This window comes from Anas acuta, chromosome Z, assembly GCF_963932015.1.
Source record: "Anas acuta chromosome Z, bAnaAcu1.1, whole genome shotgun sequence".
Lineage (NCBI taxonomy): Eukaryota > Metazoa > Chordata > Aves > Anseriformes > Anatidae > Anas > Anas acuta.
Genome location: NC_089017.1, coordinates 40,179,828 through 40,206,120, shown reverse-complemented (window position 1 = coordinate 40,206,120; position 26,293 = coordinate 40,179,828). Strand labels below are relative to the sequence as shown.

The window sequence follows — 26,293 nt, the reverse complement described above, 5'->3', positions numbered from 1 at the left end:
TAGAAAAGTGATTTCTCTTTTTCATGTGAGCAGATAAGCTGAAACAAAGACTCTGGTTTTCCTGTGCACAAGATGATACACAGCTGTTGCACAGCTCCTGCACTGTACCCATGCACTCAAGAGCCAGAACATCAAATTCACCATAACTTTGTTGCCCAAAAAAATCTCCTGGGTACATTCCTCCTCGTTATTTTTTTCTGTTATTCCTGTGAAAATCAAACATGACAACTCTGAGATGGACAACAGTCCCATTTTACAGTTCTCACATTTCTCTGTTTTTAGTTACTTGCTTTCCATGTTTTCCATGAAAATATTTGCTGTTATGCAAAAAGAAGTCGAAAGCATTTTTATCTGTCTTCTGATCCAATCTCAGTCTTTTCAATTGCATAGATAGTTATAGCTGAGAGAGTGATTTGAAGTATCTGAGGATGGGTTTTAGTCTTTTCTCTAGAGCTTTTGCTTCTAATTCAAATAAAACCTGAACTTCAGTTCTCTCGGATATTTTAGTTCACAGACTGCTACTGCAGCAATACTATTTTTTTTAAATGAAAATATTCCTATGATCTGTTCTCTCATACTTTTAAAGACATCTTGTTAGAATCAATAGTAGTCCAAACACAGCTCGCCGTTTTAGCTTCTGCTGGATGATTTGTTGGTCTAAACTCGGTTTCAATTCTGGCTAAAGATTAAAGACTCGACAGCATGCATGTCACTGACAACTTCAACCATCTGTCATTACTCTCAAGTATGTTTTAGTTGTGATATTTACCTACTTGTGTCTGTGCTGTAGATGGAACACAAAAAGATAGATAGATACCTCAGCACTTCACCTTTCCAGCGACCTTAACTTCTGATTTAGCACCTAATTGTCACTCTTTGTTAAGAAGAGCTCTAAAGCCAAACAAAAATAGTTTTTCCCTGTGATAATTTAACATTTAGAAGACTAAAGTCTTTTAAAGCATAATAATAAAAAAAAAAAAAATCTTTTTTTTTTTTTTTTATAAGGCCTTATTAAGATAACAAGCATTTCCAGTATGTAGGAAATAAAAACTTACCTACCACCATTTGGAAGCACATCAATTTACATGTCCATAAAGAGATCATTATACAAATTGAGAGAAAAAATACTTTGTAATTTACATCATAACAAGGGCAGCTTCATTGTGCTACTAGTAGATGTAGTAATTGTGTTACTAGTAAGTCCTATCCTAATAGGACATTGACTAAAACTGAAAATTATTAAGCAGTTTGGGCAAGGAATAAAGCTAACCAGTTTAGCTACATAGTCCAGAAGGGGATTTGTTGTATTATTTCTTTTTAAATTTCATCAGTGAATCAAGGTCTTTGTCTGAATGAACTAGAACTGATGCTCTGATGTGACTACTGTATGATGTGGTGTCTCAAAAGACACCACAGGTTTCAAATCCAGGTTTCTACAGATGAGGGTTTAGTACAGTCATATACATCTGATGAATCTTGGGAAGAGAAAAAAAATCTGAAAAAGAGTTCACTTTTAATGAACAGGAGAGTGCTGAGTGCTGTAGCATTGTGTCTGAAGCAAGCAAATTATAGTTGCATAGTATTCACTAGCCCTTCCAATCATTCACATTTAAAAAAAAAAATAGCAGCAACAAAAATATTTAAAGGAAAAAAATCAACATCTTGTTTTTACCTTGGAGGGATGGTTGGAGCGGAAGTGGATGAATGGGGATAGCACAAAAATACTGAGCAAAATTCCCATAATTTAAATGCAAGTGATTGCTACTCAGAGCACCTGAAAATTTCTTCCTTGTTTCCCAAGAAAGGTGTCTGTGGTGCCTTTTCAATTGCCCTCTACAGGTATCGGTTATGATAGAATGATCTGTTTGTGCATCTTTATTCTGGAAACAGACTTTATTATCATTCATGATCACTTTTTCTTTGTGATATTTTCATTGTCAATGACACAAATTACAAAAATTTAAGGAAAAAAAAAAAAAGAGAAAAAACTTCCTTGGTCTCTGACTACCTTGATTGCTAAACAGCTACTCCTCAAAACTCTCTCTCTCTTTTTTTTTTTTTCTTTTTTCTTTTTTCTTTTTTCTTTTTTTTTCCAGGTTTTAAGGCCTTTGGAAGAGGACTGTGCCTTTTTTGTTTTTCTTCTTCACTACCTGGTGGAAGGTGTTAGTCCATTAATCTCACTGACCCATCTGATTTCTGTAGTCAAAGTGCTGACAAAACAGTTATTGTTTATTTTATATCCATTATCTCCCATTCATGCCTTGCTTATGATTTGTTAGTATATTTAGCTGCCAGGTTTAAACTATAAAATATATCTCAATGTCAGCGGGAAATTTTCTGTGTAAACAGTAACAGTAGTAAATAAATCAAAATCATTAGTGTTACTCTGTCTGGTAGAAAATCTAGCAGTTCTTTCTGTGTTACAAGATGCACTCTCCCTTTCTTCCTGTTTTTCTCTCATAAACATATGATAACAATGGAGATGAAGGCTTTAGTCTTTATTCATTGTCTGAAAGATATTAATTCACAGTGTACATTAGGATTACCAGGCATAGGGAAAACTTAGGACTACTATATTTGAAAACAAAGGTCAAGGTGTCAGTACAAATAGGTGCATGGATTTGACTCTCGGGGGCCCATAAACTCTCATAGTACACCCAATCCCTTCAGCTCTCAAAGGCACCACTGTCTAGAGCAACACCCTTCCAAACACTCCAAAGAGCAGGAAATCCCTCTCGAACCATCACAGACTTTCTGTTTCTTATTCTTTAAGATGAGAAAACACAAGAGCCACTTACTAAGTTATTATTATTGTAGAGCTTAAAACAGAAAGTATAGAAGAGTTAAGAATTACATCATCTCTTTAAAACCGCTGTTGTCATTTTGGAAATATCAGTTTATTGATAGGAATTGTTACAGAACCAATTGCAAAATTGAAAAGACGGATTTTATGCAAGATTATATTTCTAGATTTATCATTACCACAATCTTATATTTTGATTTATTTTGCTTGTAATACTCTTTCTATTTTTCCTAACCCTTGACAAACATAAAACACCACCTCTTCTCAGAAAGTATGATCCATCTACTTAATACAGTCAATAGTCCCATAGTCAGCAAAACTGTAGGTCAGTTTTTCACACATCTGGGCCATACTAAGACCATGCAATTCAGCAACTCTAGCCACAACCAGCTAACTGTAAAAATTTAAACGTGACTGTTAACTGGGAAAAAAAAAAAAAAAAAAAAAAAAAAAAAAAAGTGAGAATAAAATTATAAGGAAATGAATAAGAATATTTATGAATGTTAATTTTACTCCAATACAGCTAGATGGCAAATGTATAAATAACTGAATAGTTTGAACCAACATACCAATTTCCACTGGGAGATGGTTGATTTGGTTTTTTGACAGCTCCAGAACTCTCAGCTCTTGAAACAAAGCAATGTAGTCTGGAATGGTTTGAATCAATGTATTGCTTACATGCCATTCTTTCAGAAAGGTCTGGTCTTTCAGAGATTCTGGAAATTCCTGTAAATAAGATTATATAAATAGAAACCATCAAGATAGAATTTTGTTCTGTCATGTTTCTAAATAGAGTGAAAAGAATTCCCATGGCCAAATCTCAACACTTTTCCTAAATTATCTTGATGTAGAACATCATTTTGCCAAATCCTCACAGGAGTTGTTATCTTTTGATGAGTATTGCAGATGTCTGTCACCACATAATCTTTTTTTTTCATCTGTTAATGCAATTATTTTGCTCTAAAACTGAAACCTATTTGAAACACTCAGATGTTTGGTGCCTCCCATATTATTTCCTTTTTCCAGCTGGAGAATTTTTCTAAAACACATTTTACTGTTTTAATTCATACATCAAGATACAGTAAAATGCAACATGGGAACAAAATAGTGGGTGTATGGAGATTACCAATATAGGTTTTGACACTAAAACAAAAAGTGTGTTCTTAATATCTGCTGAGGATGCAAAATTTGTTTGCCAAGATGGAACATGGTCCAAAAAATAGAAACATTTCAGTTAGGATAAATACATATCACTTATTGAAAGTCTTATTTCAACTATGTAACTTCATGAGTCATTTCACCAGTTTGAGAATTTTTGCTCATTTGTTTATTTCAATATCAACAAAAATATTCAATTTTTAAATCAGTCAACCATTGCAATTAGTTCTTATTGTACTCAGAGAATATATTTTCTTTAACATTTTTAGGATTGTTTTAAAAACACAGCAAATAAGTTTGCTTCTGGGTAATTTTCACACTATATTTTATCTGTTCAAAATTTCCAAAGTATAACAGCTAAATTGGCTGAAGGTTTTAGAGCCTTTAATTCTTAAAAATTTGCTTTAGTTAATTGGTATTGAGTTCAGATATACACTTCATTGAATTGTGTCACAAAATCCCTTTAACTGAATCAGATAAAAATCATTTCATAAAGCTGAAGGTCGGAACACTTAAAGTCAACTTACTAAACCAGCACATAATTTACCAGTCTGCCCTGGATTTTATATCACTGTATGTTAGTAACTTCTGGAATAAATAATTGTGAAGAGGAGCTAACTTTGCTCCATAAAAAGAGAAGTGTAATAGTTTAAGCTTTGAATTCTTTTACACCTTCCAATTTATTTTTCTGCACATAAAGAATTCTACACAGTAGAAATTGCTGTTTGGTATTTTTTCCTTCTAAGTTTCATAGATGCCCCAAGACATTAACAGGTGTGATGCACTTAAATTGCGGGTTTTTTGTTTTTTTTTTTGCTTTGTTTGGTTTTGATTTGTTTAATTCTGAACTAGAAGCAGTGTTGCTTAACTCTTAGATAAATTAAAACTTCTAATTAAAGATATCCTGGACTTAAGATCACTTTTTTTTTCTTTATTTGGGTGTTGCTGTCTCAAATTTCAGTTCTTTTCAAATATACATACGCAGACATTTAGCCTATATACGTAGTTTGGCTTTTCTACTTGTCTTTCCATGTCTGGTATGGATCATTTCATTTCTTGCTTCATTTTCTATGTGTATATTGCATTGTGATCCATCTTTTATATTTTTCAGTTTATGGCAGTTGAAAAATAAAATAGCTTAAATGCCTTAGGACAAGTCAGGAGAAATCTCTCCTTCTTTCTGATGTGGGTTTCCACTACCACACCTTCAATCCTGCACATTTTTCTACAGCAAAATAAAAGAATAAGTGCCACTGCAAATTTGGTTAGTATTGCTTTTCTCAGCTTTACAGAACTGAAAATGCATGACGTCAGGAATAATAACATTTAACTGGAGTATGAGAGATACTACTGTAAGAAAGAACCCTAATTCACTAAGAAAGGAGATGCATAACATTAACACCGGAGGGAAAAAATGTTTGGAACCAGATATTATTTGCCACTTTATTTCTGCTGTTGTGCCACAGCCTAGGTCTGTCTTGATCTATTCCAGTGACCTGCTGTTTTTTAGTACCTTGTTATCAAAACTGACTATCTTCCAGCTGTCAAATGCAGCTGGGAGCAAAGGATAACACTTGCCCCTATTAAGCCAAAAAAACAGTTCTCCCAGACCAAAGGGGTACCCCACAAGGTTCTTTTTGTATTTAAAAGACAATGGAGAACAAAAATCACTCTCAGATAAAGACCAAGCTGCCCAGCTCCTCCAGAAAAAAAATAATAATAATAATAATAAAATAGACAAAATATTTGTCTATGATTAATGAGAAAAAGGTTTTAAAAAATCTTTATTAACTGTTGTATGAGTAGTGCCAAGATTCTTGTGCAATAACTGACATAAATTCAGGCATAAAGTTAAAAGAATAGAACTAGATTCCATTCTTCTACCAGTTGTCCACACTAATTTCCTTTCTTTGGATTTTTTCTTTATATCTTATAATCATATTTACAATTTCCAAATCTAAGTTTACAAATTCTTTGCTATAATGTGATTTTCTTTAACATTCTCCATCTTACCATACATTTGTTTGTGTCACTGGTGTGATATTTTACTTCATTTACAAACTAGATAGGGAAGGGAAGAGAAATTTGCACAAGTTTTATGTTTGCTTTACTCTCTGATTCCCTTGTGTTCTTTTGTAATCAGCTGTTGCCATGCTAAAGCTGGCAGCCTGCTGATAAATTACTCCATGAAGACTGACACTTGGAGGATAGCCAGTCTTTTGCCTTTAACAGCAAAACAATAACTCAAACCCCTTTGACTGGGGGATGGGAGGGAGTAGAGTCTGAAAAGGAAATAAATAGCAAACTTACAACCAGTGCTGATTTTACTATTTTTAATTAGAAGAGAACTTATCTAGCAGACATGAGCCTGAATTAAAATTGTGACCAAAATATTCAGCTCTCTAAAGTTTTAATTCTGCTTCTATTCCTAGCCCTGTAATTTTATCTGTCATTGACCAAAACCAAAATTGGGTCCAAATTTCTTTCATCTTTGAGAATCATTGGATCTAGCTCCAAAAGTGGGTTAGGCAGTTTACAGGTTTTGTGGAGAAAAAAAAAAAAAAAATCTCTGGAAGTGAAATAAGCCTGAGAGATTTTCTCTGTTCATTCAATGCAGTGATTCTATTTAATTTATTGTGGCAAACAAATACCTCACTGTCACTAACTGCTGGAAATAAATGGAAATTCTCTGTTCTCAGTGAAAAGACAGAGCATGTCAGATGGTAAAAACAGAAAACAAATACAAATCTAGTAATTAATTTGCTGACATTTTCTGTGAAGAAATGATATGAAGAAGATTGTGATTTACTAGTAAAGAATTTTTGCATCACTCATTCATCCATTTGTTGTGCACATTTGATATTTGAGTTGTTTAAATCTGTTGGATACAGATTCTCTGCTGAAGAAAATCATCACAGCCAAGTACAGCCATGTTCTGTGTTTCAGTGAACATCATCACCACTCATTTGTCAATACTAATATTGAAAATTTACAGAAGTTGTTTTTCCTGAACTTCTTCTGAAAATCATTTAAAATTCACTGATCCACTAGAGAATAAACATTCATTAGTTAGAAGCAGAAAGCAAATGCTCAGAAAGGAAAAAAGAGTTAAAGTAAATTCATTGAAAAATTTGTATGAATATTCATAGTGTTATTTTCTACAGCTTTCATTCAGCTCTAATAGCCATGCTGTTTCTCTGAAGAAATAATTTAATTCAGTAGATACATGCTTACATGTACAAAGGATCTCAATTAAGTGTTTCAGCAATTCATCATCATTCTCTTCCAGACAAGTAATTTGACTGTACAATTCAAGAGTCCAAAGTCCCTAAAGAGCTCTCTTTTACAGGGGGTTTGCTTGGAAAATTCTTAGAGAAATAACAGTTTCTGAAATATACCTTTGGAACCTCAACTTACTTGTGGCTCTTCTCACACTCTTCTCATGACAACAAGTCCCATGACTTTTGTAAGCACAAGAGGATTTAAGAGACTCACTGTTGGGGGCAATACAAATGGGTTCTGCTCATTGTTTAAAAAGACAAAACTCCGTCTGACTTCTTTCACAGTGTCAGATTATGAGACCAGCCTGTTTGTTGTTGTAATATCTTTTCTCTCCTTTATTTTTTGTTGTTTATTTCAACAGCTAATTATAAATATTAATTAATACTGTACCTAGCTTTCAGAAATGCACCACACGGAGATGTAGACATTTGAGTCATAAATATTTGGTTGGTATATGAAAGAGGAGACAAGGACCACTGAATCTTAGGAATGTTGTCACACAACCTCTTAGTTGTGGAGTTCTGACAGACAAAGGTAAATCTATCTAACTGATGCAGTTACCAACCAAAATCCATAGCCAAAAGTTACCCATTCTAGACAGGCATAACCAAAATAAAGCCCAAATCACTTTCAGATTCAAAGAGTCTTAGTGAGCACAAGTTCTTCAGGTGTAATGGCTTGATATTGATTCTGCTTACAGCATTGTTGTTCAAAAGATTTCCACTAAGATCATAGAATCATAGAATATTGCAACCAAACTCATAAACCCATAGTGACTTGAGACAACTGCAGGCTCAAATTACATCTCAAAAATTAACTTAAAAGTGAAGCATAACTAAAAAGAATTAATGTTCCACAAGGAGTTATGGATCTGCATTTCCATAGAATTGCAGTGCTAGTCTATCTAGCTCATACTCAGTGCCTATTTATTTAACCTAATATTCATTCTATGAGTTTTATCTTTCTCAGAGATGTTAAAATAATTACTTTATAACTAAAAGGAATAGTGAGTTTCCACTTAATTAAAATACATTAGCATTTCAATAACATTTGAAAAGTAGAAAATAGATGGCATGGAGGTCCTTAAGGAAGGTATTCCTATTAGGAATTCAAAATGTGTGACCTATTTTAATTTCCTCTATTACTACGGTTCTCCAAAGGAGATCCAAGAAGATTTTCAAAAGAGCACTCTCCAGGTGATTTTTAAAATACTTGTCCAAGCTATTCCAGCATACAGTTGAACATTTCATGAGACCTGTTTTTAAGTTTGCACTCAACAGCACAGAGTCAGTGAGCCAGATTCCCTGCTATGCTCTACAGATCTGAAGCATGAGACAATAGCCTCTTTGCAACATCTACATTTTTACCATCTAGACAACATGTGTACTGATGAGTACCTGGTATAAGTTATAATTCTAATTGGCTGCAACATTTCAGATAGCTCAGTTAGTTGGTTTGTTGTTTTTTGCTGTTTGAAGCTGGTTTTTTTTTGCTGTTGAAGTTTCTAATGACAGGCCTTACGTGGAGACCTCTGGGAAGGATATGGTAAAGCCACTTATTTTCTTCTTGCAAAATCCCTGTGCTGGGGATTACTCCTCTGTGAGACTTAACTTCACAGCATTCAGAAAGAAAACTGGTACAGCCTAGAAGCAAGCCCAGTTCTCAAAATTAAATCTGTAAGTCATACCAACAACCTGCCCAGATTTATCTGTCTAATGTCTAGAGAATATATTACTGCTTCATTGATGAGAAGAAAGAAGAAATGTAATAGAAATACTTATCAGCTAAAAGTGAGAGAGAGAGACAATTCAACAGCTAGTTCCCAAAGGGGCACTTAGTGGGGCTGTGCTATTCACTGCTGCCAAATGTAAGAGAACAGCCAATATGAACACAAGCTATTTAAGTCCCTGCAACACTACAAAAGCAAACCCTGTTTTTACATCTAGTGTCTGAGTGCTTAATCTCCCAAAGTTTCCACTCATAGATGTATTTATGTGCAAAATCAATAACAAAATCTGAAGTGCAATTGACACCACAGCTCCTGGCTACACACACACACACACACACAAAAGGGGGGGGGGGGGGGATTTTGGGATGAAACTGTGCCATGACCATGGATATTTCTACACACAAATTGTCAGCCAGTGCAGCTTAGGTTGTATATTTTGGAAATGCATTTTCTGTAAGTGCAATTTCTTCTGAAGGACTGATAGGGGAGTGTCATGTCTGATTCTTTCTTTGTTTTGGAAGTAACAGCTGACATTTGAAAGAAAAAAATATAGAGAAATTATATTATCTGAATTACCAAAGTAGATATTTGAGAAAATTACATTAAGGAGAAATATATTTCCTTCAGAACTTTGTCAAGTGGATTATCATATTTTTAAAGTATTTTTCCCCTGTTAGAGACTGCCAGTGCTCTTTGACTTTGAAAGACCAATGGTCTTCTATAAACAAAACAGTTTTTATTTTATCTTTGTCTGCAGACATCTGAATTATGTCAAAATATCTTGCTGAGAAAGCAAGATATTTTTAGCCGGGCTGGGTCTGGACAACAATACACAATGGTTGTGTGATAAGACCACATAAGATACGAAGACAGAATGAAAGTACATGATGGTTAAAATTGTACTGCTCAAGATGGCACAATGTATGTAACCATACACCAGTATCTCTGAAATGTGATCTTTCAACATGTTATATTGAAATGAAATAACATGGAAAATCCAATAAACTATATGTTTCATTTTACCTCTTAATATAAAGCCATGTTTATGATAGTAAAACAAAATGTTAACCAACTGGCAAAAGAGAAGAAGAAAAAGTTTTAGTTATGCAGTTCTCTGCTATGTGATGCAAAGTATATATCTGCAGGTGGTACAATATCAGTGTTCAAGGAGCTGTAATATCTCTTTTTTTTCCCTTCAAATGCACATAAAAATTTACAATACAAGAGAGTGTGCATTATGAATTACACGGCTTTAATATTATTGTCAATATGCAAGGTCCTTGAAAGCTAAAATATAGTAACACTCCACCAGATAAATGATTGGCATTACGTTCTCCCTTCTAGAGCTAGATGGGAACTATACTTTATTTTCCAGAAATTTTGCTTACATTTGGTTTATTCAGAAAGGAATTAAAGTAAAATAAATAAATAAATACAATAAAGCTGAAAAAGAAAAGACTTTCATATCCAATTTCAAGTATGGGACAAAGTTATGTTTCAGGTTAACCAAAATAATTGTTTACTAGATAAGATTTATTCACCTTGTAGATTGGTTTTTCAATTTGCACTTTTCTTAATTAAAATTTCAAAAATCCATTTCAAAATGATAAACTACAAAAAAAATAAAAATCTAACTCTAATATTCTAATAAAAAAGGCCATCTCCTTAATAAAACAATGTGCATTATAAGTACATTTCAGGCAAATCATTCCAGGCACACTGTAAAAATTCCAGGCACACTGTTGTTCCTCTTTTGCTGAATTTCAAACCAGCATTAACTCAGAGCTCATTTTTAAGCTTGTATTGTATTTCACTCAATACATAACCAGAAGCACAAAGCTTGGGAAAAAAAAAAAATGTGTAGGGTCTTTAAAATATTTAGCATATTTAAAAACTAAACCATTAGTTTAAAGTAAGAGAAGAAATGCTTTTGTCACTTCTAACACAGGGAAAAAACATCATTATCATATGTTTGGCAATGAAAAAAATGTTTTGCAGCATTAGAAGGTACAGTGCAAAGCTACCCAATCTCTTTAACAACAATAATATATTTTCTATATTTACCGTCCACTGCTGCCCAGAAAGCTGAAAAATAAACTTGTTTCTTTCCTTATTTGCTTCATCTGACAGAGCACGTTTCTTCTGGAGCTGAGGAGTCTTTCCATATGTGTCCAAGACCTTCTCATCTGTGTCTACAAAGCCATTTTTAAGGTACTTTGATTGGGGAATGCCTTTCTTCCGGCACTCCAGTATGAAGTTCCATTCCTGCTTTATCCTGAAATAGTGACAAAAAGTGTTTATGTGAATTAGCTGAAATCACAGAGCACAGAAGTCTTAAAACTCAATTTTTTTTGCATTAATAAATAACAAAATGTAAACATGCACCTAATGTATTGGTCATTTAGAAAAGCAAATGCATTCCTGGAGTCTTGTTTAGATTTTTGAGACTGATATATGGATTTCAGATGAGCAGGATTTCATATAGTTTCTATACCTTAAAGGAGGCTGTAGAGAGGTGGGGGTTGGTCTGTTCTCCCATGTGCCTGGTGACAGGACGAGGGGGAATGGGCTTAAGTTGCGCCAGGGGAGTTTTAGGTTGGATCTTAGGAAGAACTTCTTTACCGAAAGGGTTGTTAGACATTGGAACAGGCTGCCCAGGGAAGTGGTGGAGTCACCATCCCTGGAAGTCTTTAAAAGACGTTTAGATGTAGAGCTTAGTGATATGGTTTAGTGGGGACTGTTAGTGTTAGGTCAGCGGTTGGACTCGCTGATCTTGAGGTTTCTTCCAACCTAGAAATTCTGTGTGTGTAATACAGTGATACTCAGGGAATAACAGAAAAACAGAGACTAAGCCTATTGTCATAGAAAGCAGCATGAATGATGCCCTTTATTTCACAGGAAATTAGACAGGATAGAAAATACTTTCTCACAGAACAAGGAACATCGTATGTATATACACAAAAAAAAAAAAGATAATACATATGCAAAATTTTTCAGTTGAAAAAAAAAAAAAATTATTTTAACAAGTAAGGTGTTAGAAATATTCCCTTTTTCCTGCCCTTTCTTGTTCAAGTATAATGATCTATTTCCATTTTTAAACATTATCTTCCAACACCATCTTCAAAGGTGAAAGATAAGGTCAAAGTTATCACATGCTAACTAATTTAAGTTTAAATTTCCATGTAACTTTAGGCTCACCTCCAGGGCAAAGTATTACCTATATAACTTCAGGTGCAAATTCAATTTGATATAATTAAGCAGTGCTAAAATCACATGCTTTAATTTAAGAGAGATTTATTCCAGCTTAGTCAATTAAGGAACTGGTTGATTAACGGAAGCAAGACTTCCTTACACGAAAATAAGACTCTGCAGAGTCTTGTTTCATAAATCTGTTCTCATATTTGGAATGATAGACTTTTTTTGTTGTGCATAAGTTTCAATTATGTGATCTCCACCCTCTGGCAAAAATTTTAAGCTAAAGACGTGGAGAAAACTGACAGGTGCAGAAGGGAACAATGGTGAGGATAATATGCCCTCTAGGGAAACAAACCCATGAATGGCACATCCTAAAAGGAGAAGCAGAAGCAAGTTTGTAAAGTTTAAGCAGGAATTAATAAAAATTGTAAACATATTCCTAGCTAAGCATTTGATTTGCTCTAAAATTATAAAGTTTAAAATAACGCCACATTAATGAGCAAGAATATGTGGTTTTAAATCATGTACAATAAATCAGCTACAAACATAAATACAAGAAACATCTTCAAAATATGGTGCAAGTAAGCAATTTTCAGACACTCATTGAAAGATATATGATAAAAAATGAAGAGCAGAGTATATGTATGGGAATAGGATACTGTACTTTAAAAAAACGTTTTTAAGTCATTGCTAGAAAGAATAATATTCAGGGATCAGAAATGCATGTTTAAACAGGAAGGGTGTTACTCAGGCAGTAGTGAAGTACCTAGCATGAATGGGTGTTCTTACTGAAACATTAGGGAATATTGGAGAAACATGAAAGCAGAGATCACAGCAACAGTAGGAGACTTCAGCTATCCATAAACACATACCACACTGACACAAGGTAGATAGTATACAGTTTTGCAAATCACACATGACTTTATCAGAGCGGCTTGTCTGAGAGACCATAAGAAGACTAGATTTAGTTTAAAGCAACATCATACCATACACAGATCATCAGAGAACTACAGAAGACCCCTGTTATAATAATCACCACAATGTATTCCCATGGGAGAGAGAGAGGGAGAGGGGGAAGGAGGGGGAGAGGAGGGAGGGGAAGGGGAGAGAAGGGGAGGGGGTAGAGGGGAGTTGGGTGGGGAGATGAAAAAGTGCAGTTCACTTTTTTACACAGTGCAGTGCACTTTTACACAAAAGTGATGGAAGATTGCATAAAAACAGCACCATTTCAGAGTAAGTACATTCTAAAGAAGGGATCACGTCCTCCTCTCACTTTCAAAAATGGGGAAAAAAAAAGAAATAACATTTATGTTCACATGAAGGAATGAGAAGGCGGTATAACTCTGACAAGTTAAAAGTAAAAGCATAAAAAGGTAAGTGAAGTGACTTACTGCAGGTATACAGATGAATGGGAATAGGATTTTTAGCACATCAGAAGCAAGAAGCCTCTCAGAAAGATGGTGGGAACAATAACTTACCAAGGTATGAAAAGAGCAGTAAAGGCATACTCGATGTTATTAAGAGAGCAGGAGTCATTAAGGAAGCTGCAGAAAAGTCAAACTTACCCTTTGCTTCAGTGTTCTTTGGAGGGATCAGTATGCTCTTTAGAAGTAAATATTTTGAGAACTCACTGACATTTAAAGTGCCAACAGAAGAGGCTTGAGAATAAAAGAAAAAAATATCTGAAGTAAATCTCCCAGCTTCTGTTGGTGCCTAATTGTGAACTGCTTTGTACCACAGCAAGCTGTGATAAGTAAATGAGTAAGGAAGAACAAAAAAATTGGCAATCAGAAATGTGTTTACCACCACATTTCAGTCCACGGAGTCCCTAGAGGAGTACTGAAGAAGTCACCATAGTCAAGGAAGAGTCCTCAACCAAACCACAGCATCTCAAAATCTTTTCCTAAGATACTTGAAATAGCAAGGACACAAGAAAATGGGTTAGAGGAGACACATCTGCCTAACCCTTTTTGTGGTCCTCCAAGATACTGCCTCTGTTACCTCTAGTTACAGAGGGACAGACTCTCAAATATTCAGTTGCAGTAGGCAGCAGTACCATAGAGTATTCCCTCCAGCTGCAGCCTGGAAGCACTCACATGACATGTGAGCTTTCAGATGTTTTACACATTAGAAAATTCAATTTTTAGTGTTTATCTTGCCTATTTCAATCTGTCCTTTGAACCTCAGAGACCACTGGTGCAGTAGGGGACAGAAAATGTAACAGCAAGAGATCAACCGGAAAAGCTAGAAAACAACATTTTCATATACTATAAGAAACATAAACACACCCAAAACACTTACTCATTGTTTTCCAAAACTTGTCTACCAGTGAGCATAGCTAATTAACTATAAAAGTTCTCATTATTGTGCAAGGTGAGTGGGAAGTGAAGTGGGAAGAAAAAAAATAAAATAGTGAATTGAATCCCTGAAGAAGAGAACAAACAAACAAACAAAAACAATCTGAACCATTAAAGGGGAGAAATTGAACTTAAAACTTTGGCACTCTTTTTTTCCAAAATATTCTAAATAATCCTAGCTTTTCATACCACTGTTCACGTTCCTACCAGTCCTCCACATACAGCTTTTCTGTGCCTCTGCACAGAAATTCTCCAGTACTGCCCTCTCGCTTCCATGGAATTCCTTCATTTTCTACCAAGGAATTAAACATTTTATTTCAGTGTATAATTCAATACACTGAAAAAGCTTAACCCCATGATGCTTTTTTTAATATTCATTCATCTTCACTCATCAAAGAAATAACTGATGTGTTCCTCAAGGTATAAATTCCAAGAATGTTAGAAAACTTAACAAATGGAAATAAGAGGTCAAAAAGCCTAACTCTAGGAAAAAAAAAAAAAAAAAGTAAGGCACTGAGCTGCTGTACAACAGCTCAGTGCTGGCTGTGTCAAGTAGACATCAGGAACACAAGAGCAGAGGGCTCAGATCTGAGATTTTACTCTCTTACAGCAAAGAATATAGAAAAAGGTCAAAAGGCAACTGCATTAAAGATGAAAGAATAAACTGTCCTCTGACACTTTATTGATAACACATACAAGACAAAATTCAGGAGGACATTATACAGTGTTAGACAAATAAAATAAAATGCATACAACAAAAATCACTGCTAATCAAATCAGTTGGTGAAATATTGACTTCAGAAGAAAGGCATTAAGAATTAAAACTGGTGAGAAATTCAACGTGGATATCCCAGACTGAGGTGGAAATCCTATGTCAAATTTCTTTGTCACATACCACTCTTACATCAAGTTATGTCAATGTGCTGTTTTAAGCTTTTAAAGAATGTTTTCTTGTAGTTACCAGGCTAAGTACTATGTACAAGCACATTTCGAGCAGATGGAAAGTGAATTAATAATGGAGCAACTAACATGCATAATTTTGTACAGTACATATTAGAATGAAAACATGATATACGCCAAGGGAAGAGGGTCTAATTATTTACAATCCCTACTTGGACCCTTGTGGTGTGTGCTAACCAAATGAATCAATCAGGCCTTTTTGGCCTGGAGGTGTAACTTCTGTCAAGTCAATATGTATAATTGAGCAGAGATTACAGAGCTGTAAATTGCATATCATATCATATCATAGAATAGCTTAGGTTGGAAGAGACCTTAAAGATCATCTAGTCCCAACCTCCGCTGCCATGGGCAGGGATGCCATCCAGTGGACCAGGTTGTACAGGGCTTCATCCAATGTGGTCTTGAGCACATCCAGGGCTGGAGCATCCACAGCCTCTCTGGGCAAACTATTCTAGAGCTCCACCACCCTCTGCATGCTACAACTGAAGTCATACCAAAGGATAAAGAATCATAGAATCATAAAATCATTAAGGTTGGAAAAAAACTCCAAGATCATCTGCTCCAACTGTTACCCTATGACCAATATATCCCACTAAACCATGTCCCTGATTATCACCTCCAACCCTTCCTCAAACACTCCCAGGGACTGTGTCTCTACCACCTCCCTGGACAACCCATTCCAATGCCTGACTACTCTGTCTGAGAAGAAATGTCTCCTTTTTTCCAACCTGAACATCCCCTTGAGCAATTTGAGGCCATTTCCTCTAGTCCTTTCACTAGTTACCTGTGAGAAGAGGCCGACCCCCAGTTCCCCACACCTTCCTGTCAAGTAGCTGTAGAGAGCAATAAGGTCTCTCTCCCCTGAGCCTCTTCTTCTCCACACTAAACAACCCCAGGTCCCTCAGCTGTTCCTCATAGGACTTGTGTTCCATATGATTCAATCACATGGTTATCAGTCAGCACTGTCTAGTAGTCTTTGTCAAAGCATAGAGCTAATGATACTCCTTAAAGGATCTTTGTGAAAATAAAAACTATTTTAAGTCTTTCTTTCCTTATACTCCTCAAATAAAGTAAGATTACCACCATGTTTTCAATATCTGAAGGTTATTGTGTGAGTCTTGATGAAAGACAGAGAATACATCTAAAAAATGTGGCAAACAGAATATATCCACACATACAAAATCAGCCTTTAAATATTCTATTATTCTTCTAGACAAATTAAATTTCTGGTCTTGGTACTTTAAGGGCTCCTGATAGTCCAAAACCATATTTCCATATATGACAAACAAATGAGTTCTCTACAAAATCACAGTTCTCCTTTTTGTATCCTTTTATTACTAAAGTTTGTATCCTTTTATTACTAAAAGGATGTAATAAATATTTCGTAATATTTTCTGTATTTTCATCTTCCTCCAGAGCTTGATTGTACACTTGCAGTCAGATTAAAGAAACAACTATTTTTGTTATTTAGATAAAGGATATTTGTCTGGTCAAGCCTAATTTAGGTGGGAATACAAACACAAAAATATTTTTTCTGGACTTAGGAACCAGATGAGATATAAGGATCCAACTCAGCTAATTACTCCCATATTTCAACATTAATTATCAGAATAGTTTAACTAATTTTAATCAGGCTGATTACAAACTATTTACATGTGTCTAATAGGTATATGTTACATACTTTTATATTTATAACACAAAAGCACATCTGTAAGACTTCGCTATAACATACTGTAGATGGTACAGAAGAGTTATTTCTGGCAAGCCATTAAAGTCTTACTACAGCTTAACCACTGATTTTCAGTAAGCTTTCAAGACAATGCACTGTAGATACTAAGCAGAATCAGCAGGGAAATGGAATATTTAAGTATTTCCATTTTGGTGAAGTTTTCTTCAACAAATTCTTCCCCAGATGTTACCTCACCACACCTACAGCAAATAAATTTTACAGCACATAATTGAGATCTCTTATGATAGATATTTCCTTTTGAGGATATGGGAGTTCCTTGCTTGCCATTTTAGATTCTCCAACAAAATAACAAATCTAACTAACCTGATTGCAAAGAATTACTATTAAACAAGTTTGATGATTGCACCTTCAAAGGACTGATTAGCTTGGAAAACAAAAAGCTTACATTAATGTGGATTTGAGTCATCCCAGTAACTGAAGAGTAATTAGGTTTATTTGGATAGTTCTTCCTTCTGGAATTGCCTACTGATCACTGTCTGTATAGGAGATCTTGATGAAAAAGCTAAGCATCTTAAGTGAAGAAATGAAGTTTCACTAAACGACAGTATTTCCTCTAAATCAGGATGAAAACTGTCACCAGAACACTACATGGTGACACCAGTTTAGTACTCTTGAGTGATGTTTAAATCAGAATTACTAGACATGCAATATCACTAAACAATCGTATGGAATTTGTATAGGAGCAGCACAGTTAAACTGGAGCTCAGCCCAGACTAATATTACTGACAGATGAGTAACATTTCCCTCAGTTTCAAGTGGATTAATTTAATTTCAGTCCTACTGTCAGGCTCTTTAGTAGGTTGTCAAGTATTGTGGCTGAGCAGCAGCTTTTATCTTTCAACCCACTTGCGTGCACTAAATTAGATGTGATGTATGTATGCACAAGTGTGTAAGAGCAAAGGCAAATAACAAAAATGGTTATTAGTGCTCCAGAAATACTCCCAGATTGTTACTCATTATTTGTGTTTGGGACTAAGCAATCCCAAACTGAGTTTTAGTCTTGTTTAGAAAAAAAATCTGAATTGAGTATTGAAAAGAATAAAGAAAAACATCAAAAATGCTGCAATTATTGCAATCATTTCAAACATGTTGCAATCCTTCCAAAAATATCATAGAATCATAGAATCATTTAGGTTGGAAAAGACCACCAAGTCCAGCCTTTAACCTAACACTGCCAAGTCCACCATTAAACCATGTCAGTAAATTCTACATTCACATATTATTTGAAGACTTCCTGGGATGGTTACCCAACTACTTCCCTATGCAGTATATTCCAATGCATCATAACCCTTTCAGCATAGAAATTTTCCCTAATATCCAAGCTACACCTCCCCTGGCACAATTTGAGGCAATTTCCTCTTGTCTTATCACTTGATGCTTAGGAGAAGAGACCAATATCCACCCCACTATAATCTTCCTTAAGGTAACTGTGTGATAAGGTTTCACCTGAGCCTCCTTTTTTTCTAGGCTAAACAACCCCAGCTCCCTCAGCTACTCTTCACAAGACTTGTTCTCTAGGCCCTTCACCAGCTTTGTTGCCCTTCTTTACACATACTCCAGAATCTCTATCTCCTTCTTGCAATGAGGGGCCCAAAACTGAACATAGTATTCAAAGTGCAACAACTCACAAGAACTGAGTACATAGGGATAATCCCTTCCCTAGTCCTGTTTCTGATACAGTGTTTCTGATACATGCCAGGATGCTCTTGGCCACATTGCTGACGTATATTCAGCAAACTATTGACCAATACCCGCAGGCACCTTTCTGCTGGACAGCTTTCCAGCAACTCTTTCCCAAACCTGTAGCATTGGATGGCATTTTTATGCACCAAGTGCAGTACCTGGCACTTAACCTTGTTGAACCTAATACAGTTGGCCTCAGACCATCAATCCAGCCTATCCAGATCCCTCTGTAGAGACCTCCTATCCTCAAACAGATCAACACTTGCAACTAACTTGGTGTTGTCTGAAAATTTATTGAAAGTGCACTCGATCCCCTTGTACAGATCACTGATAGAAATATTGAAGAGAACTGGCCCCAGTACTGAGCACTGAGGGACTGGGCCTCCAGCTGGGTTTAACTCCACTCACCACGACTCTGTGGGCCTGGCCACCCAGCCAGCTTTTCACACAATGAAGCATACATCCATCCAAGCCATGAGCAGCCAGCTTCTCCAGGAGAATGCTGGAAGAAACAGTGTCAAAAAACTTGCAGAAGTCTAGGTAGACCACATACACAGAATTTTCATCATCCACTGAATGTGTCACCTTGTCATAGAAGGAGATCAGGTTTGTCAAACAGGACCTGCCTTTCATAAACCCATGCTGACTGGCCTTGACTACCTGGTTGCCCTGTAGATGCTGTGTGATGGGATTCAAAATAATCTACTCCATCAGATTCCACAGCACCAAGATCAAACTGACAGGCCTGTAGCTTCCTGGATCCTGCTTCTGTCCCTTCTTGTAGATTGGCATCACATTTGCTAGCTGTCAGTCCAGTGGGAGCTCCCCTCATACCAACACATGCAGCATGGGAAACAAGCAGGAGAAGTTGAAAACCATGGTGCAATTTGACAAATATGACCTGATTGCTATCATGAAAATGTGGTGGGATAGATCACATAACTGGAACACTGGAATAGAGGGCTATAAGCTCTTCAGAAGAGGTAGATAGGGAAGGAGGGGAGGCAGTGTTGCCCTCTCTGTTACGGCAGGGATTGATTGCCAAGAGATGCTTGTGGGTGAAAGTTAAAGATCACACCCATAAAGGACGGCTTGTGGTTGGAGTCTACTGTAGGCCACCTGATCAAGAGGAGACTGTGGCTGAGGCATTCTTTCTTCAATTACAGGAAGCATCATGCTTGCATGCTCTCATCATGATGGAGGACTTCTACAACCCAGATGTAGGCTGGGAAAACTACACAGCAGAATATAAACAATCCAGGAGATTCCTGAAGTGCAATGAGGATAAGTTCCTGATCCAGGTATTAGACAAACCAACCAGAAAAGAAGTATTACTGGACCTGGTGCTCACCAGTGTGGACAAGTTCATTAAAGAGATCAAGACTGGAGGCAATCCAGGCTGCAGTGACCATGCCCTGCTAGAGTTTGTGATCTTGAGGAATACTGGCCTGAAAAAGAGCACAGTCAGGACCCTGAACTTTCTAAAAGTGAAATTCAAGATATTTAAAAACCTAGTGAATGTGATATCCTGGAACACTGTCCTTATGGACAAAAGAGCTGAACAGAGCTGGCCACTCCCTAACAATGTTTTTCTCAGAGCACAGGAACTCGATGTACCCCTGTGTAAGAAAGCAAGTGTGGAGCACAGAAAACAGGGACGGCTGTGCAAGTTCTGCTGGTCAAACTGAGGTGCAAGAAGGAAATGCACAGGCAGTGGAAACAGGGACAGGTGGCCTGGAAAGAGGCCAGAGATGCTGTCCACATGTGCATGGATAGGATCAGGAAAGCCAAGGCACAGATGGTACTGAGCTTGGCAAGGGGTACAAAGAATAACAGGAAGGGATTCTATAGGTATATTGCTCAGAAAAGAAAGGCCAAAGAGAGTGTTCCCCCTCAGACGGATGACAACTCATAACAACACACACGGAGAAGGCTGAGGTACTCAACAACTTCTTTGCCTCAGTCTTCACTGCCAATCTCAAGCTTCCCACATCTCTTGTTTCCCTGAAGCCATAGATGGGGGCTGGGGGAGCAAAGTCTCTCCCAGTGTAAGTGAAGAGCAGGTTTGAGACCACCTGATGAAAACAAACAGGTACAAGTCTATGGGGCCTGGTGACATTCATCCCAGGGTCCTGAAGGAATTGGCTGATGTAGTTGCCAAGCCTCTCTCCATCATATTTAAAAAGTCCTGTCAGTAAGGTGAAGTCCCTGATGACTGGAAAGAGGAAAACATCACTCCAGTTTTTAAAGGGGTAGAAAGGAGGACCCAGGGAACTACAGACCAGTGAGCCTCACCTCTGTGCCTGTCAAGATCATGGAACAGGTCCTCCTGGAAGCAATGTCAAGGTGCATGTAAGACAAAGGTGATCTGAGACAGATAGCATGGCAGGCAAATCATGCCTGGCCTATGTAGTGGCCTTCTAGGACAGAGTGACTGCATCAGTTGACAAAGGACAAAGCGCCTCCCCTGTGCAGAAAGTTTGAGAGAGCTGGGGATGCTCAGCCTGGAGAAGGCTCTAGTGTGACCTTATTGCAGCTTTACAATACTTAAAGGGGTCTTATAAATAAGATGGAGAGCAACTTTTTGCTCAGGCAGACAATGACTGGACAAACGGAAATGAGGGGAGATTTACATTAGAGGGTAGGAGGAAATTCTTCACTCAGAGGTTGGTGAGGCACTGCAACAGGTTGCTCAGAGAAGCTGGATGCCCCATCCCTGGAAATGTTCAAGACCAGATTGGATGAGGCCCTGTGCAACCTGATCTAGTGGGTGGTATCCCTGCCCGTGGCAGGGGTTTTGGAACTAGATATTCTTTAAAGTTCCCTGCAACCAAGCCATTCTGTGATTCTATGATTGTTCACCATTGCCAGAATCTAGACAATGTAGTGCAAAACAGTGCTTTAACACAAATTTCCTTTCATAATATGGACCTCCATAAACAAATAATCACAGAACAGTGCACTCTTTTTTTGTACATTTTGTGTTTGATAACCTATGGATTTAGAGTGGCCATGCCTAATGGGATAAAGAACATACATGTAAGTAACATGAAATTACTTTTCCACAGTAATGTACTGTTTGTCTCTCTTTTTTACTTTTTCATACTCAGTTGCTGATTTATATCTGCACCCCAAAAACAGAGGTCCCTTAAAGTATTTAATGGCATTTCTACAGTCCAGCAAAGCCAAAGGGGAGACAAAGGACTGAATTAATTCCACACAAATTGATCTGACAGAGTATCAATGATTTGATGGTAGGTGCCTGAGGAACACTTCTCCTATGAAGCCAGGCTGATTGGGAATTGTTTAACCTAGAGAAGAGAAGGCTCTGGGGAGTCCTTATAGGGGCCTTCCGGTACTTGAAGAGGGCCTATAGGAAATCTTGAAATGGACTCTTCATCAGTGACTGTAGTGACAGAACAGCCATTAATAGTTTTAAACTGAAAGAGAGTAGGTTTGAATTAGATATTAGGAAGAAATTCTTTATTATGACAATAGTGAGACAATGAACTAAGCTGTCTGGGGATGCCCTATTCCTGGAAGTGTTTAAGGCCAGGTTGGATGGGGCTTTGAGCAACCTGGTCTAGTGGAAGTTGTCCCCACCCATGATGTAGGGAGAAAGGTGGGGGGGGCAGGCAGAGGAGGTTGAACTAGATATCTGCAGGGTCCCTTCAAACACAAATCATTCTGGGAGTCTATGGTTCTATTTCAGAGGGACAGATATTATGCAATATTATCTTGCAATATTATCCGTGTACTATTCTGTAGAAATATGTTTCACTAGCGAGCTGCTTTTACATCAGTTCTAGAAGCTCTAAATTCCCAAAATTTTTGCAAGTTCTCACCATTAATGCAAACATAGTTCAAGTTTTGCATTCGGTTGGTTTCTGTCGTAGAAAATCTTTAGGCAGAAGTAAGAAATATCTTACACATGACTGCTTAGTGACCTTGCATGAACTAAATTACCTTTCCCCAAGGCAAGCAAAGTTCCCTAGAGGTTAATTGGGAGTTTCTCCACAAAAAACACACACTACATTTCACAATATATTATCAGGTCATTTTTCATAGCAACACAGCTGATGAGGAGCTGCACAGTCTCAAGGGCATTAGTGAATTATAACCTCTTTGAGAAAAACAAGAGTTTGTTAATAATAAAAAAAATAATAATAAAAAAAAAAAAGGAAAAAATAAAAATAAAAAACAACTCTGCAGGCCAGATTCCAAACTCATCTGTTACACAAGTATATTTGGAGGAAAACTCTATTAATTTCAGCCTTACTTGGGAATTCACTCTGGCTGCTGGCATAAGTAAATATCTAGAATATTAAATGCTGGAATGCATTCCTCAGTTTAGGAAATTGCCTTCTTTGAATGTCTTTTTGGACTTAACATTTTGGGTTACAATGCTTTCCAAAATACTTTCTTTCTTTGAATTGACAATGAGCACTAGACTGCCAGAAGACCTACTTGACAGTGGTAACATTTTAATCCTTGAGTAAGGGAATACCAGAATTTGGTGACATATGCAACTCGTTGAATTAATGATATATATTTCCACAGAGAGACATTATTTCTGTTAGATATTTAATCATAATTACAATTATAGATACTTTCAAGTTTACAACAAGAAAAATGTTGTCATGTTTTTGAAAGCACTGAAAAACATCTAACTTGTAATCTGACCTTTAGAAACTGAAGGCCAGAGGTCACAGCATGCTTCATAAAATAAACAAGATTTTTCTTATAACTGCATTTTGTATTTTATTTCCAGTATTTTTATTACTTTGACCATTACTGTATCAGCCTTATCCACTCTACAATGCCTACATCATAAGAATGAATGTGAAATTTGCCATTTATCTCAGTGAGTGAAATACTGATCACTCACAACCAGAACCAAAGCATTATTTCAGAGGCTCTTTTTTTTTCCAGGAGTTCTAAAAGTAGAATTAACTGGTGAGGAATCTGGTTGTTAACAGGAAGATACACAACAAGACACAAGACTATGCAAATTACAACCTAGAGGAAAAAAATAAAAATCATTTGTGAATGCATCAGATGTTCTCAGAACCTTTTGCTTCTCTGCTTCATCTTAAATTACCTCCCAAATTCCTCCCTAAATTTCAAGTTGGTGCAGGAAGATAGCAGAATGACTTTGAACATCATTAGTGGAAAAAAGCAGAAAAGACCATCAAGCTTTACCCTTTTAGCTGAAAGGGTACTGACAAATAACCATAAGTGAAAACAGAAAGGAGAATGGTAGTGGATTTGTTGTTGTTGTTTTCGTCTAAATGGAAAACACAGCTCACAATGAGTTTTAACCTGTGCTGCTGACCAAAAATGTGAGAGCTGAAATTACCAGAGCATACAAAGTTTCCTTCTTTCCTTCTTACATAAAGAAGTTCCCCACATCTAGCACCTCTGGTTTGCTTTTATACTACTGAATTAAGAATTTATCTTTTGCATCACAGAAAACCAGAAAGAAAAAAAAAAAAAAAAAGACAAAGAAAAGATGACCAAGGGGTGTTGACATTGGGACTGACATTACATCAATTCTGAAGGCATAGGCAGTTGGAAGTTACACACATGGATGTCTAACCATAATACTCTTTTTAAGAAGACTGCAGTGGCACCCCGTGAGCGAATAGCAGACATAGAGGTAATGTAGCAAGTTTTCTGCTTTATTTGCCACAGAATTGTACAAACTTTAAACTTCTTCAAGCCCAAATAGAATTGAATCTTGCCAGGAATGGCAAAAAGAAGTGCTTTGACAAGTACATCAATACAAAAGATGAGAGAAAATGTGGGTCTTCTGTTGAATTCAATGGGAGACCTGATTATAGAGGGCAATGAAAAGGACAAGGTTCTGAAGGCCTTCTTTTCCTCAGTTTTTGCCAGAAAGACCAGACTCCAAGCCCCAGAGACCAGGCTGAAATGTCGGATCAAGGAAGATGTGTCCTTTATGAAAGAGGATAGGGCCAGGGAACACTTCATCAAACTAGGCATGCACAAGTCCATGGGCCCTGTTGAGGTGCATCCAAAAGTGTTGAGGGAGTTGGCAGATATCACTGCAAAGCCACTCTCAAAATTTTGTGGTTGATTTTGGCAACTGGGAGAACTGCACTAAGACCAGGGGAAAGCAACTGTCACTACTATATACATGAAGATCAAGAAGGAGGCCCAGGGTATTACAGGCCACTCAGCCTCGCCTTGATCCCTGGGAAACTGATGGAACAGCTAATCCTGGAAACCATTTCCCACCACATGAAAGAGAAAAAAAATCATCAGGAGTAGTCAGCATGTAGTCACCAAGTGGAAGTCATGCTTGACTTAACCTGATAAGCTTCTATGATGAAATGACTGGCCTAATGGATGAGGGAAGAGCAGTGAATATTGTCCTCCCATTCTTCAGTAAGGCCTTTCACACTGTCCCCCATAAGATCTTCACAGAGGCGTTGTTGAAATATGGGCTGGATAAGTAGGCAATGAGGTGGACTGAAAAGTGGCTAAGCAGACAGACCCAGAGGGTAGTGGTTAGTGGCACAGTCTATTTGGAGGCCAGTAACAAGTGCAGTACTCCTTGGGTCAGTACTGGGTACAGTCGAGTTTAACAGCTTAGGTAACAATCTGGATGAGGGGATAGACTGCACCCTCAGTAAACTCACAGATTACTCAAAAGTGAGGGTAGAGGCTGATGCACCAGAGGTCCATGCAGCCATCAGAGGGATCTTGACAGACTTTAGAAATTGGTTGAAAACAACTTTGTAAAGTTCATCAAGGAGAACTACAAAGTCCTGAATTTGATGAGGAACACCACCAAACACAAGCACATCCTAGAGCAACCAAGCTGCAAAGTAGCTTTGCAGAAAATGAACTAGGAATCAAGACAGCAATTTACCCTTGCCACTACAAAGATAAATGGTGTCTTGAGCTGCATTAGGTCGAACATTGACATCAGGTCCATGGAGGCAATCCTTCTCAACTCAACACTGGTGAGGCCTCACCTGGAGTACTATGTCCAGCTCTTGGCTCCCAATATGTCCTAGTTTCAGTTAGAACAGAGTTGATTTTCTTCCTAGTAGCTGGTAGAATGCTGTGTTTTGGCTTGGGATGAGAAGAGCGCTGATAACACCCCAATGTCTTAATTGTTGCAGAGCAGTGCTTATACCAAGCCAAGGACATCTCAGCTTCTTGCTCTGTCCTGCCAACAGGCAGGCTGGGGGTGCAGTAAGAGCTGGGAGGGGACAGACCCAGGACAGTTGACCCAAACTAGCCAAAGGGGTATTCCATACCATCTGACATCATGCTAAACAATATATAGGGGTGGCTAGCTGGGGGAGGAGGGCCGGACTGCTCGGGGTTAGGCTGGGCATCGG

General features: G+C 37.2%; 1 protein-coding gene across 2 annotated transcripts in view; it reads right to left on the bottom strand.

The window, feature by feature from the left end:
• Positions 1-26,293, bottom strand: part of LRRC2 (leucine rich repeat containing 2) — a 72,392-nt gene that overhangs the window by 32,697 nt on the left and 13,402 nt on the right. For both annotated transcript variants that reach the window (XM_068667287.1, XM_068667288.1), the window contains exons 3-4: positions 11,037-11,247; positions 3,373-3,529 (exon numbers count right to left, since the gene is read on the bottom strand). In XM_068667287.1, coding sequence (XP_068523388.1) covers positions 3,373-3,529; positions 11,037-11,247 — 368 coding nt within the window. The remainder of the gene's footprint in view (positions 1-3,372; positions 3,530-11,036; positions 11,248-26,293) is intronic.